Source organism: Zootoca vivipara, chromosome 13 (genome assembly GCF_963506605.1).
Source record: "Zootoca vivipara chromosome 13, rZooViv1.1, whole genome shotgun sequence".
In the NCBI taxonomy this organism is placed as follows: domain Eukaryota; kingdom Metazoa; phylum Chordata; class Lepidosauria; order Squamata; family Lacertidae; genus Zootoca; species Zootoca vivipara.
In genome coordinates, this window is record NC_083288.1 from 51,957,597 (window position 1) to 51,973,115 (window position 15,519).

The following is a 15,519-nucleotide window of genomic DNA, read 5'->3' on the forward strand; positions in this document are numbered from 1 at the left end:
CATGTTTTTACATGTTTTTGCATGAGTAGAATGTAGGTATCTTTTTATTTAAAATGCATCTCTGGGTTATTTGTGGGGCATAGGAATTCGTTCATATTTTTTCCAAAATATAGTCCCCCCCCCAAGGTCTGAGGGACAGTGGACCGGCCCCCTGCTGAAAAAGTTTGCTGACCCCTGCTGTAGCCCAGGACCACCCCCCTAAACATCATACATACATGGCAGAAAGAGGTGGACCCAGCAGAAATGTGAGTGTGTTGCTTCTCTGCCAGGATACCTGATCATGCCTTATTTGATTGCCTTTTCTGGGTAGCCTGGCCATTCCTTTGAGATGGTAAATACTTAGTTCCTGAATCTCTTATGCATAGTGTGCTCAGCTTAACTATACTTGCTAGGCTGTATTTGAAAAGGGGGGGGGTGTAAGCCCCAAAGACAATTGGAAAGCTTTTCCCATTTCATTCCTTCCTCACAGGGAAATAAAAAGGTAAAGGTAAAGGGGCCCCTGACCATTAGGTCCAGTCGTGACCGAGCTTCCAGGTCATGTGGCCAGCATGACAAAGCCGCTTCTGGCAAACCAGAGCAGCACATGGAAACGCCGTTTACCTTCCCGCTATAGCAGTTCCTATTTATCTACTTGCATTTTAATGTGCTTTCAAACTGCTAGGTTGGCAGGAGCTGGGACCAAGCAACGGGCGCTCACCCCGTCACAGGGATTCGAACCGCCGACCTTCTGATCAGCAAGCCCTAGGCTCAGTGGTTTAACCACAGCGCCACCTGGGTCCTATCTGAAATATTTGAGGTCAATTTGGGAAATATTTGAGGTCAATTTGGGAGAGTCAAAATGGCTTCAGGATCGCTCTCCTGTACTATTTCAGACACGTGGTATATATACTTATGTATGTGTTTGCCTTGTATATTATGAACATTTATTTTATGTATATACATATAAGACCTTAGAATTCCTATAACAGCACACAATCTGCCCAGCAAGGGTGGACATTCGAAAAGCACATACAGTGGTACCTTGGTTCTCAAACTTAATCCGTTCTGGAAGTCCGTTCCAAAACCAAGGTGCGCTTTTCCCATAGAAAGTAATGCAAAATGGATTAATCCATTCCAGACTTTACAAACAACCCCTAAGACACTGGATTCTTATCTCATGATCAAGCTTTCTTTAGCACCTCAGCCCTTGCTTTTTCCTGCAAGACCAATTGCAGCTGTTAACAGTCGTTAACAGTCATCAACAGGTTCACCACTCCTATCAGCCAATCTTTGGCTCCTTGATCACTGCAGATGGTGACAGCAGTCATGAAATTAAAAGACGCCTGCTTCTTGGGAGAAAAGCAATGACAAACCTAGACAGCATCTTAAAAAGCAGAGACATCACCTTGCCAACAAAGGTCCGTATAGTTAAAGCTATGGTTTTCCCAGTAGTGATGTATGGAAGTGAGAGCTGGACCATAAAGAAGGCTGATCGCTGAAGAATTGATGCTTTTGAATTATGGTGCTGGAGGAGACTCTTGAGAGTTCCATGGACTGCAAGAAGATCAAACCTCTCATTTCTGAAGGAAATCAGCCCTGAGTGCTCACTGGAAGGACAGATCCTGAAGCTGAGGCTCCAATGCTTTGGCCACCTCATGAGAAGAAAAGACTCCCTGGAAAAGACCCTGATGTTGGGAAAGATGGAGGGCACAAGGAGAAGGGGACAACAGAGGACGAGATGGCTGGACTGTGTTCTCGAAGCTACGAACATGAGTCTGACCAAACTGCGGGAGGCAGTGGAAGACAGGAGGGCCTGGCGTGCTATGGCCCATGGGGTCACGAAGAGTCAGACACGACTAAACGACAACAAAATCAGCCAATCACCCATTCCCACCACCCTTTTGAGTAATACCCCTCTCCACCCTCTCACTATACACAAGGGTCTGATGACTTCTGTTTCAGTGTATCTGAAGAAGTGTGCATGCACACGAAAGCTCATACCTATGACAAACTTAGTTGGTCTCTAAGGTGCTACTGGAAGGAATTTTTTTATTTTGTTTTAACTGCGTCAGACCAACACGGCTACCTACCTGTAACCCCTAAGACAGCAATTGACATTAATTTTACTATCTAACGAGACCATGCATCCCTAAAATGAAAGTAATAAACAATGTACTGCAGTCACACAATCAATCAATCAATCAGTAGCTGAACTGGGTTCCACACGGTCACCAAAACAAAACAAAAAAGAGCAGCAGAAACGCAAAATAGCAAAAACTCAGCGTAACACTCAAATTGGAAGTGTAGCACTCAAAACGGAGCATGTCCGGCTTCCAAAAAAAGTTCACAATTCACTTCCTTCCAGCTTTGCGGTGTTTGGGTTCCAAGTAGTTTGAGTACCAAGGCATTTGAGAACCATGGTACCCACCATATACGGGAGATGAAATAAATGTGCGATCTCTTACCGTTGCTTCTCAGCTCCACTATCTCACAGCGGAAAGCTCTCGAGTCCTGCTTTAAGGTATCCAGCTGGTCTTCGACTTGTTTCTTGACTGGAAGAAAAGACAGAGGATAAAGGAGCGTGTCGGAAAGAGAGCGAGGGAGAGACGCCGCTGCGTCCCTCAGCTGCACACTTTCCTCCTGGCCAGATCCTGAGCACCCCGAGGAAGCCAGCGCCCCACCAAACTGCCAGGCCAGCAGAACGGAGCCGCAGGTCTCTCGGCGAGATCAGAGGTTGGAGCAGCTCAGGTTCAGCAAAAGACACTTTGCTTTTCCCCAGCAGCGCAGCTAAGGTCTTGCAAAGTGTCTGTTTGTTTGCCAGGCTTAAGGTCCGAGCTCTTGTATGCTTTCCTCCCACCCCTCACCAACCACAATACATTCACACCATGTATTGCATGTGTTATAAGTACAGGAAAAAGTCCTGAAACCATTATGTCTCTCCCAAATTGACCTCAAATGTTTCTCTGCAAAGAGGGAGGAAATGAGAAAAAACCTCCCCATTGTCTCTTTGCTCGCAAATCCTGCCTTAAGGGCACATTTAGGATATGAATAGGCCAAGCCTGTGACCTGGACTCAGGAATTACATGGTTATCATCACAAAAGAATAGCCAGGTAAACAAATTAACAGGTCTCCTGGCAGACAGGATTCTGTTGTAGAAACCCCTGCTGTGATGTATGTATGATGTTTTAGGTCTTTAGGAGGTGGTATTGGGGTACAGGATGGTCAATTCAGGAACTAAACTCTTGTTGTTGTTGTTGTTTAGTCGTTTAGTCATGTCTGACTCTTCGTGACCCCATGGACCATAGCACGCCAGGCACTCCTGTCTTGCACTGCCTCCTAAACTCTTGACCATCACAAAAGAATGGGCAGGCTTCCCAGGTAATTTAATCAGTGACCATTATCAGGTATCCTTGCAGACAGGATTTCTGCTGTAGACTGTCTCCTTCTGTGATGTATGTATGATTTTTGGGGCGGTTGGTCTTGGGCTACAGGGCGGGCAATTTCAAGAGTCTATATAAGGGTTTGTGCACCATTGTTCAGGGTTCTCCCTCCTGCGTGTGGTGGGTGAGCACCCTGTTGCAACAGTTGGATAAAGATCAGGCTTACTAGCTGCTTCTCAATATTCTCACGTTGGCCTCTGTTATTTTCTCCTACAAAAAGGACTCTATATGGGCTCTCGTGTACCCCATAAGGGAAAGGGAGCAGTTTTTTCTTATAACAAGTGCTCATTCATGGGGGCCACAGCCACCCACCTTTCTCCATCTTAGAAACCTGGTCGTCCATCGTTTTCTCCAGCGTGGCCAGTTTCGTTCTGGTGCTGTTCCCTGGAATCGGAAACACGAGGGTGACATGAAAAACTAGTTCCTGTTTGTGCTTTTTCTTTTTTCCTCCTCCCTCCCCAATCCCCTTTCCTTGTGTGCCGCGTCTTTCAGGTTGGAACGCCGAAGCACAGTCAAGACCACCTTCGCAAGCTGCTCTGGGAGAGCTTTTGGGTGGCTGACGTGAGGGCGAAAGGGCTTTTAACGTGTGGATTTGCTTGTGGAAAGGCAGCAGACCAATAAAAGGGCGCCCAATGCCTCTGTGTAGTCTGCTCTAACCACTGGGGCTCAGCACCTCCTCCTCCTGCTCCTCCCATCCCTTCACTTACTCTTCTGTTGGATGCTGCCGAGCCCCGCTTTCACCGTCAGGTTCAGACTCTTGAGAGCCTCCGCCGCCGCCCCTTGATCTCCACTGAACCGAGTCCCTGGTTGGAAGCAGATTGGAGAGCAAGATTGGAACTTGGCTCTTTTCCTTTCACGCACACTCACCCCTTCTTTCTTTGCACGGACGCTTGTCGCACGCTCGCCTCCTGCTTGACACACTCCCCTCACCCCGGTTTGTACGCATAAGAATCGCAGAATCATAAAATTGTAGAGTTGGGCTCAAGATTTGGGACATAATATGCACACATGAATGAATGAATGAATGAATGAATGAATGAATGAATGGGAGAGGCGGACATAAGATTCATTGCATGTTATAATCTTAGAGAAAATGTGATGAAGATGGTATATAAATGGTACCTAACGCTGGCCAAAATGGCCAAAATGTATAAGAACAGTTTGTTGGAGGTACAAAAACGGGGTAGGTACGGTATATATATCTCCTAGATTAAAGGGACTAGAGCAGGCATCCCCAAACTTCGGCCCTCCAGATGTTTTGGACTACAGTTCCCATCTTCCCCGACCACTGGTCCTGTTAGCTAGGGATCATGGGAGTTGTAGGCAAAAGCATCTGGAAGGCCGCAGTTTGGGGATGCCTGGACTAGAGCGAATCCTTCTCCCTGTTTGCCTGCAGATGCATTTTTTTAAAAATATATTTTAAAATGCCCTGTCCTCCCAAGCCTTCAAGACTTTGCAAATTTTATTACTGGAAAAAGGAAAAAAAACGCAGGTGGCGGCAATTCAATTAGAGGGACGATGCGTGCGAGATAAGCTGTTTTGGGGCCCTTAGAACAGCGATGATAAAACCATCCGCTTGGCAAGGCTAAGTTAATTAATTGGCGCGGTGGGAGCAAGAAGCCGGCATCCCAGGCGAGCATTGTAATGAATTCCCCATTTTGGCAGTTTCATAGCTTCGAAATCCCTTCCTTCGGGTTTGAGCACTTTAAGGTCAGAGGAACTAGAAGCGATGGAGGAAACCTTCAAGGGGCAGGGCGGAGGTTCAAGAGGAACTTTTGAATCAATTAGGAAGCTGGGCATCCCCCCCCCCCAAAAAAAAATCCCAGAATGAAATCCAGCAGAGATACGTTCTGCATCTAATTTGTAAAAAGAAAGAAAAAAAAGGGAGGGAGGGAAGACAAAAATGTCTTTAGGCACCAGGCGAAAACATTCCCCTAGCTTTGGGCATCCGATGAATGTCGGGAGATTCAGATCAAAGAAAGTCCTTCACACAGAGCATAGTTAACCAATGGAACTCCCTGCCACAGGAAGCAGGATTGGCAACTGGGTGGCTTTAAAAGAGGATTAGAGAAATTCATGGAGGAGGAGGGGGCTATCGAGAGTTGCTCTAGTGCTCAATTTTTTAAAACTTCTTCAGCGAGGGCTCTTAGAAGTACGGGTGTGAGGAATTCAAGCCTGCTATGCTTTTTGTGGGGGACGCGGCGGCTGGCGCTGTGGGTTAAACCACAGAGCCGAGGGCTTGACGATCAGAAGGTCTGAGGTTCGAATCCCCGCGACGGGCTGAGCTCCCGTTGCTCAGTCCCAGCTCCTGACAACCTAGCAGTTCGAAAGCACATCAAAGTGCCAGTAGATAAATAGGTACCGCTCCGGCGGGAAGGTAAAAGGCGTTTCCATGTGCTGCTCTGGTTTGCCAGAAGCGGCTTAGTCATGCTGGCCACATGACCTGAAAGCTGTACGCTGGCTCCCTCAGCCAATAAAGTGAGATGAGCGCGCAACCCCAGAGTCGGAGTCGACTGGACCTAATGGTCAGGGGTCCCTTTACCCTTTACATGATTTTTGTGACTGGACAACATTTAGTTTCGTAAGTTTGATGAAGCAGCACATAAACTGCTTTTGGAAAACCAAAGGGTTTTAATTTTACCATGTGAAAATGTTGGGCAATGCTAAATAATAATAATAATAATAATAATAATAATAATAATAATAATAATGCTGGATTTTGAAGGGGCAGAGGAACCAGAGACCAAATAGCAAACATGCGCTGGATTATGGAGAAAGCTAGAGAGTTCCAGAAAAAGTCTACTTCTGCTTCATTGACTATGCAAAAGCCTTTGACTGTGTCGACCACAGCAAACTGTGGCAAGTTCTTAAAGAAATGGGAATGCCTGATCACCTCATCTGTCTCCTGAGAAATCTCTATGTGGGACAAGAAGCTACAGTTAGAACTGGATATGGAACAACTGTTTGGTTCAAAATTGGGAAAGGAGTACGACAAGGTTGTATATTGTCTCCCTGCTTATTTAACTTATATGCAGAATTCATCATGCGAAAGGCTGGACTAAATGAATCCCAAGCCGAAATTAAGATTGCCGGAAGAAATATCAACAATCTCAGATATGCAGATGACACAACCTTGATGGCGAAAGTGAGGAGGAATTAAAAAACCTTTTAATGAGGGTGAAAGAGGAGAGCACAAAATATGGTCTGAAGCTCAACATCAAAAAAACCAAGATCATGGCCACTGGTCCCATCACCTCCTGGCAAATGGAAGGGGAAGAAATGGAGGCAGTGAGAGATTTTACTTTCTTGGGCTCCTTGATCACTGCAGATGGTGACAGCAGTCACGAAATTAAAAGACGCCTGCTTCTTGGGAGAAAAGCAAACCTAGACAGCATCTTAAAAAGCAGAGACATCACCTTGCAGACAAAGGTCCGTATAGTTCAAGCTATGGTTTTCCCAGTAGTGATGTATGGAAGTTAGAGCTGGACCATAAAGAAGGCTGATCGCCAAAGAATTGATGCTTTTGAATTATGGTGCTGGAGGAGACTCTTGAGAGTCCCATGGACTGCAAGAAGATCAAACCTATCCATTCTGAAGGAAATCAGCCCTGAGTGCTCACTGGAAGGACAGATCCTGAAGCTGAGGCTCCAAGACTTTGGCCACCTCATGAGAAGAGAAGAATCCTTGGAAAAGACCCTGATGTTGGGAAAGATGGAGGGCACAAGGAGAAGGGGACGACAGAGGACAAGATGGTTGGACAGTGTTCTCGAAGCTACGAACATGAGTTTGACCAAACTGCGGGAGGCAGTGCAAGACAGGAGTGCCTGGCGTGCTCTGGTCCATGGGGTCACGAAGAGTCGGACACGACTAAACGACTAAACAACAACAACAAATAATAATAATAATAATAATAATAATAATAATAATAATAATAATAATATGATTGCAAGTACAGTACTTGGCAACCCTTTCTAATGATTTCTATGCAATTTCCAACACATCTTACTTACCAAGCAAAACTAAATTATATTAATCTAACCAAAATGGAATTCCCAAGCCATTCCCCAACTTTTAAGGACTCCTAAGTTGAAAAATTCAACATGCCCTACTGCTGGATGGAAGGTGAAGCGAGCCTGTTTTCTCCTGCTCTGGCAACGAGGACCCAATGGACCCAAATGACGAGAAAAGAGGTTCTGACCAAACACCAGGAAGAACTTTCTGACAGAAAGAGGAGCAGTTGAAAAATTCAGCATGCCCTGGCGGGATGCAGTCCCAGATATCTTGGGGCCGAGGGCACCATTTTGGGGAAGCCTGCCTCTGCGCACCCAATTCCCCGCTCCCTTCCCCCAATGCTGTGTGGTCCATCACTCACTCTGGACGCCAAGCAAAGCCACCGAGAGGGTCAGGACGAGGCAGAATCCCACCAGGACCGAGACGAGGCGGTTGGTGGGGCAGACCCGGCGCCCGGTCGACTGGAATGCTGTGGGGAGAAGAAGAAGGATGGCTCTCGTGTCTCCTCTCAAGTCTCCTCTTCCCCAGGCTAAGCAACCCCAGCTCCCTCGACTGTTCCTCATCAGGCTCAGGCTCCAAACCCTTGGTCAGCTAACAGGACCAGTGGTCAGGGATGATGGGAATTGTAGCCCCAAAACATCTGGAGGGCCAAGTTTGGGGGATGCCTGATCTAGTCTCTAGAAACTTGCTATAACATGAAATAATAATAGGTGTAAATATATGGTGCAAACTACGAACCATTATAAATAACAGAATGTAGGCACCCTATATCTAGAAAGGAGCAAACCCGTGATATTTTTGGGAGCTGGCTAGCAGGCGGGGCCCATGACTTACATCATAGGAGTCTATACAACACAAAACCCTGTTGCTGTAGGTAGGTCTTATTTTATTTGTTTTTTAATCTTGTTGTTGTGTATTGAGTCAAAGGATTTTATCTCTGTATTATTATTGTCTGTATTTGCATTAGGATAAAGTAACTGCCTTTTGGTTCCAGAGGGTACAGCTACTATTGGTTCATTTAAGCTGCTGTATTTGGATCCTCTGTCTTATTGGTTCCCTCCAAAAGGCAGCACTGTGATTGCCTGATATTGTTCCCTCCAAAATGTATCCCCTTCTAGCTAGTTCCCTGTCCCTATAAATGTAGCCTTCCTGCCCTCACAGTCAGTCTTGTTCACTTTAATAAAGAGCTGTTACTAGAGAACTGTCTCCAGCATGTTTTGTCAAGAGAGCTGAAATCACAAACCCCACGTCACAACAACTGGCGACGAAGGTGGGATCCGGAATGCTGAGGAGCGGTTAAACACAACCCTGCCTCAGAGTCCAGATTGCAGCTGAGAACAAGACTCACTGGCCAGCTGAGAAGACGACCCTGCCCGCTAGGACAATGGAGAGTCCAAGGGTATTGGAGCCCTTCCAGCCATCAGAGCCCCACACCTGGGAAGACTACGTCGAACGCTTCGAGTTCTTCGCAGTGGCTCAAGGGATCACCGATGCCAGCAAAAGAAGGGCCACATTCCTGAGCTACTGTGGGCCCGAGACCTTCAAGCTAGCCAAGGCATTACTTGCTCCAGCGAAGCTGAGTGAGACATCTCTCCAAGATATTCTTGCCTGCCTAACAAGCCACTTGGCGCCTACTGAGACCAAGATGGCCCGGCGGATGGAGTTCCATAAGAGGCAGCAGCATGCTGGGGAGTCTGTATCCGCATTTCTGGCTGAACTCCGGAAGCTCGCTCAGCACTGCGGCTTCCAAAATCTGGAAGAGACTCTCCTGGATCGGTTTATTGGTGGTCTGAGCAGCAAGAAAGCCAGAAGACGCATCGTGGCTAAAGAAGAGGTTACCCTTGCTTCAGCCTTGAAGGAGGCCACCGCCACGGAGAATTATGAAAGAGAGGAGCTTGATGCCAGTCGCAAGGCCACTAAGCCACAGATAGAAGTTGCGCATGCCATGGACGAGCTAGAGGCTACTCCAAGCCAGAGCCCAGTCCGTGGGGTTGAGTCGGTGCGTCAGGCCTGCACAGTGCACAAAGATCACCGAGGCAGTTGCCCAGGTTGTGGCGGAAACCATGGGCGGAAGAGTTGTCGTTTCAGGGATGCTATGTGCCGGATGTGCGGGAAGACAGGTCACATCGCCAGGGTCTGTAGATCGGCGGCGTCAGGAGCAACAGGAGCACCTAGACTGGAGCATCGCAGACCGCCCACAGCAACTCATTTTCGAAAGGACTGCCACTACATAACGGAGATCAACGGGAGGGCCGTGCAGTTTCCAGCGCAAGGCAAGGCACACGTCAAGGTGAAGATTGAGGGTCAGCAGTGCGACATGGAGGTGGACTCTGGATCTGCATTCACCATTGTGTCAGACCAGACCGCGAAGACATTCTTCCCCAGGGGTAAGTTGCCCCCTCTGGAGCCCTTTCCGGCAACCTTGCAGTCGTACTCAGCAGGCCGCATCCATGTTATGGGAATGTGTGCCGTGAGAGTACAGTTCCGGGACAAACAGGCTGTACTCAAACTGGTGATTGCGAAGGGCAGTCGCCCCAGTCTCCTGGGCACTGACTGGTTCCCCGCCCTGGGACTGAGTATCTCAGGGCTTAATTCAATCCAAACCTGCCCTGAGATGAGCGAGGTATTATGCAAGGAATTTGCTGGTCTCTTTAATGGAAAACTGGGTTGTTATAAAGGGCCCCCAGTTGACTTCGAGTTGGACCCCGGGGTGGCCCCAATCCGACTCAAACCAAGGCGAGTGCCATTTGCACTGCAACCCAAGATTGAGGCAGAGCTGGATAAATTGGTCAAGCAGGGAGTTCTCTCACCCGTGGACTCTGCTAAGTGGGAGACTCCAATCGTCACACCCCTTAAAGCAAATGGGGAAGTCAGGATATGTGCAGATTACAAATGTACTATCAATAAGGCACTCAGGGGAAACTCATACCCCATTCCAGTCGTATCACATCTGTTGGCTAAACTGGCTGGGGGCAAGGTGTTCGCCAAAATTGACCTGGCACAAGCTTACCAACAGCTGCCAGTAACCCCACAATCAGCGGAAGCACAGACTATTGTCACACATAAAGGGGCGTTCAGAGTTAACAGATTACAGTTCGGAGTTTGTGTGGCCCCAGGGATTTTTCAAGGGCTCATGGAACGCCTGTTAAGGGGTCTGCCGGGGGTCTTGCCATTTTTTGATGACGTTTTGATTGCTGGAAAAGACCCACAGGAACTGGTTGCGCGTGTCCGTGCAGTGTTGCTCAAGTTCAAGGAGGTGGGGTTGCAACTGAAAAAAGAAAAATGCAGTTTTGGGGTGCCAACTGTGGATTTCTTGGGGTTTAAAATTGATGCATCAGGCATCCACCCCACAGATGCTAAGATTAAGGCCATCATCGAGGCACCACGACCACAGAACAAGACGGAGTTGCAGTCATTCCTGGGACTTATTAACTTTTATCATTTATTCTTACCCCAGAAAGCTTCGGTAGCTGAACCATTACATAGACTTTTGCAGAAAAAGAATGTGTGGCGATGGGGGCGGGAGCAGCAGAAGGCTTTTGACTCCTTGCGAGAAATGCTGAGTAGCAGGAGCGTCCTTGCTCATTATGATGAGTCGAAGCCGCTGGTCTTGGCATGTGATGCCTCTCAATACGGCCTGGGGGCTGTGCTGAGTCATAGGGAACCGGATGGGTCGGAAAAGCCCATCTCTTTCTATTCCCGTACGTTGTCACCCACGGAGCGCAACTATGCTCAAATTGATAAAGAGGCACTAGCAATTGTGTCAGGAATCAAAAGGTTCTATGATTATTTGTACGGTCGCCATTTCTCCATTGAAACGGACCACAAACCACTGTTAGGGTTGTTCAACCCAAACAAACAAACGCCACAAATTCTCTCCCCCAGAATGTTGCGTTGGTCAATATTCCTGAATGGGTTCCAGTACACCTTGACCCATGTGCCCGGGAAACAGTTGTGCCACGCTGATGCGCTGAGTCGATTGCCCCTTCCTGGCGGGAGCAATGAGGATCCTGCTCCGGCGGAGCACATTATGATGCTAGAAACACTTCCGGGGGCTCCTGTAACAGCTACGGATATAGCTGAGAAAACGAGGAAAGATGCTGTTCTCTCCCGTGTGCTCACTTGGGTGGGGAGGGGGTGGCCAGGTGGTCCGCATGAAGAAAAATTCAGGCCTTATGCGACAAGGCAGCACGAATTGTCCATGCATAAGGGTTGTCTCCTATGGGGAGATAGGGTGATCATCCCAGCACCACTGAGAAACAGGGTTCTTGAGACGCTTCACATGGGACACCCGGGAATGGTCAGGATGAAGTCGCTAGCCCGATGTTATGTGTGGTGGCCTGGAATGGACCAGAACATAGAACAATGGGTACGAACATGCAAGGCATGCAAAGAGGTGCGGCCAGAAGTGGCCAGAGCACCAGTCCACTGGTGGGAGCAGTCCAGGACTCCCTGGAGCCGGCTGCACATAGATTTTGCTGGGCCATTCCAAGGGAAGGTCTTTTTGGTTATCGTTGATGCATATTCCAAATGGTTAGAAGTGGCGATGGTCCCTAGCATGGCATCAGCTGCCGTAATCAAGGTGTTGAGGCAGCTGTTTGCAACCCATGGGTTACCTGAGACCATTGTATCAGATAATGGGGCAGCTTTTGTATCCCAAGAATTCAGGGCATTCTTGGCTGATAACTTTATAAGAGGGGTCACATCCGCGCCCTTTCACCCATCCTCCAATGGGCAGGCTGAGCGCATGGTAAGAACAGCCAAAGAATCCATTGCGCGCTTAATGGAGGGTAACTGGTCGGCTCGCATTGCGCGAATGTTATTTTTGCAGCATGCGACGCCGTGTACTGCGACGGGCAAGTCGCCAGCTGAGCTGCTCTTAGGTAGAAGACTGGTAACGGTGCTGGATTATGTCCACCCAGATAAAATGCCAAACCGTAATTCAAGAGCAACCCCCCAGGCTGAGACTGACACAACAAGGTATCTCGCCCCTGAAGATCTGGTCTGGGTGAGGAACTATTCACGAGGTCCGCGGTGGGTGGCCGGTGTGATCACCCGGGCTAGTGGACCTGTGTCCTATTATGTGACCTTGGAAAATGGGCAAGTTTGGAAGAGACATATAGATCAGCTGAGGCGCCGGGCGCTCAGCAGGGAGGAGTCAGATAATTCATCCCTGGCTAATGACGCACAGCTGCGAGACCAGAGTGAAGATGGCCCAGAGGTGCAGTCACCAGGGGCTTCAGCAAATGAACCAGGGTCTGCTAGTCCTCAGGATGACGAGGTACAGGTCGGGGACCCTGAGATGTCTGGGACTCCATCTGTTCCTGACGAAACCCCTAGAGCAGCCCCTCCACCACAGGTAACACCCAATCCAGAACCTGCAACACCTGTTGTCAGGAGATCAGGTAGAAGTTGTAGGACCCCACAGTACCTGAGGGATTACGTCTGCTGTGCTCACTAGGGGGGGAGGGGTGTTGTGTATTGAGTCAAAGGATTTTATATCTGTATTATTATTGTCTGTATTTGCATTGGGATGAAGTAACTGCCTTTTGGTTCCAGAGGGTACAGCTACTATTGGTTCATTTAAGCTGCTGTATTTGGATCCTCTGTCTTATTGGTTTCCTCCAAAAGGCAGCACTGTGATTGCGTGATATTGTTCCCTCCAAAATGTATCCCTTCCTAGCTAGTCCCCTGTCCCTATAAATGTAGCTTTCCTCTCCTCAGTCTTCAGTCTTGTTCACTTTAATAAAGAGCTGTTACTAGAGAACTGTCTCCAGCATGTTTTGTCAAGAGAGCTGAAATCACAAACCCCACGTCACAACACTTGTATTTTGGAAATGTACATCCAGATTTTTTTTCCTTTCAATTATTTGGGCCCCCAAGAGTGTGGGGCCCTAAGCTGGAGCTTGTTTAGCTTAGATGTAAATCCGGCACTGGGTGCGGGGGAGTTTTGGCCTGGGGAGGGAGCGGGGCTAAGCCTTCCCGTTACATAGACTGCCCGCCACTGGAGAAAGTTGGCTGCTTTCTCCTGGAAACGGTCAGTGCTTGGAAATGGACATGTTCAGGTTAACGAAGGTCATAGAATTGTGGAGTTTGAAGGGACCCCCAGGGGCCATCCAGCTCAACCCCCTGCAATGCAGGAATCTCAACTGACACATTCATGACAGACGGCCGTCCAACCTCTGCTTACAAACCTCCAAGGAAGGAGAGACCATAATCTCCCAAGGGAGACCGTTCCACAATTCCCATCATCCCTGACCACTGGTCCTGTTAGCTAGGGATCATGGGAGTTGTAGTCCCAAAACATCTGGAGGGCTGAGTTTGGGGGTGCCTGGACTAGATTATGAGTCCTTGTAAATTGTGTTTCTAAGGGAACTTTTGTTATTGCCAAAAGCCAATGTGTTTGCATTATTAAGTTTGCTATGAATTAAAAAATATCTTAAGTTAGAGCTTAATCATTATTTCACTATTAATATACTTCTTAATTGTATTTTACTGTTAATATACTTCTTCTTAATTGTATTTCAGTTCAACCATCACTTTGATAAAATGCATATTCTGTGATGTGCAAATGGCTTTGGATACCTATGAGGTCCATCAATGACCATATAGCATATATTCCGCACACACAAAACAGCCACAATTTGTTGTTGACAAAGGACAGCTGGACATATCACAGGCCCCATTACCTTCAGTAGCTTAGAATCATAGAATCATAGAGTTGGAAGAGACCACAAGGGCCATCCAGTCCAACCCCCTGCCAAGCAGGAAACACCATCAAAACATTCTTGACATATGCCTGTCAAGCCTCTGCTTAAAGACCTCCAGAGAAGGAGACTCCACCACACTCCTTGGCAGCAAATTCCACTGCTGAACAGCTCTTACTGTCAGGAAGTTCTTCCTAATGTTTAGGTGGAATCTTCTTTCTTGAAGTTTGAATCCATTGCTCTGTGTCCGCTTCTCTGGAGCAGCAGAAAACAACCTTTCTCCCTCCTCCATATGACATCCTTTCATATATTTGAACATGGCTATCATATCACCCCTTACCCTTCTCTTCTCCAGGCTAAACATACCCAGCTCCCTAAGCCGTTCCTCATAAGGCATCGTTTCCAGGCCTTTGACCATTTTGGTTGCCCTCCTCTGGACACGTTCTAGCTTGTCAGTATCCTTCTTGAACTGTGGTGCCCAGAACTGGACACAGTACTCCAGGTGAGGTCTGACCAGAGCAGAATACAGTGGTACTATTACTTCCCTAGATCTAGATGCTATACTCCTATTGATGCAGCCCAGAATTGCATTGGCTTGTTTAGCTGCTGCATCACACTGCTGACTCATGTCATGAGCTTAGGACCTCATCAAACCTGAATCCGGCCCTGCCCACACCCAGTCCGAAGGGCCAGCCCCACTCCCCCCCCACTGCGTACCTCTCCCGAAGTGCTGCCCCCTTTTGCCTGCCACAGGCAGGCTTTGGAGATCTTCGTACTCCTTGGCCATGCTGGGTTCGGGAGGTGAATCCATGTCGATGGAGGTGGAGCGAGGCGGAATATCCGGCGGGACCTGAGAGCTGCAAAGATAAATGTGGAGTTGGGCTTTCCTGCATTGCAGGGGGTTGGGCTAGATGACCGCTGGGGTTCCCTTCCAACTTGGCAACCCTAGTATTCCTCCCTTTCTTTCCCTTTCTTTGGGTTTACCTTTTTCTTGCCCTGTGTTCTTTCTGTCTATATATTTTTTTAAAGACGCAATAGCTGCTTTCTATCACTATATCATAAAAAGATACCATATATTCCGGCATATAAGACGCCTGGGCGTATAAGACGACCCCCAACTTTTCCAGTTAAAATATAGAGTTTGGGATATACTCGCTGTATAAGAAATACGACCCGGCGTATAAGGCGACCCCCGACTTTTGAGAAGATTTCCCTGGGTTAAAAAGTAGTCTTATACGCAGGAATATACATTTGCAATGGGTGTGTGTTTTTATATCTCTCTGAATAAGTAACAATATTTTTTTTTAGAGGGGGGGAGACAATTGTGGATTTTATTTAATTTCATATTATTTTATTTAAGGTATTTTTTGGAGAGGGGGGA

At 47.8% G+C, this 15,519-nt stretch overlaps 1 protein-coding gene across 1 annotated transcript in view; it reads right to left on the bottom strand.

The window, feature by feature from the left end:
• LOC118095020 (asialoglycoprotein receptor 1) overlaps positions 1–15,519 on the bottom strand; it is a 30,723-nt gene that overhangs the window by 12,377 nt on the left and 2,827 nt on the right. Inside the window, exons 2-6 of the mRNA XM_060281934.1 lie at positions 14,856–14,995; positions 7,793–7,900; positions 4,128–4,223; positions 3,733–3,804; positions 2,445–2,531 (exon numbers count right to left, since the gene is read on the bottom strand). Coding sequence (XP_060137917.1) covers positions 2,445–2,531; positions 3,733–3,804; positions 4,128–4,223; positions 7,793–7,900; positions 14,856–14,995 — 503 coding nt within the window. The remainder of the gene's footprint in view (positions 1–2,444; positions 2,532–3,732; positions 3,805–4,127; positions 4,224–7,792; positions 7,901–14,855; positions 14,996–15,519) is intronic.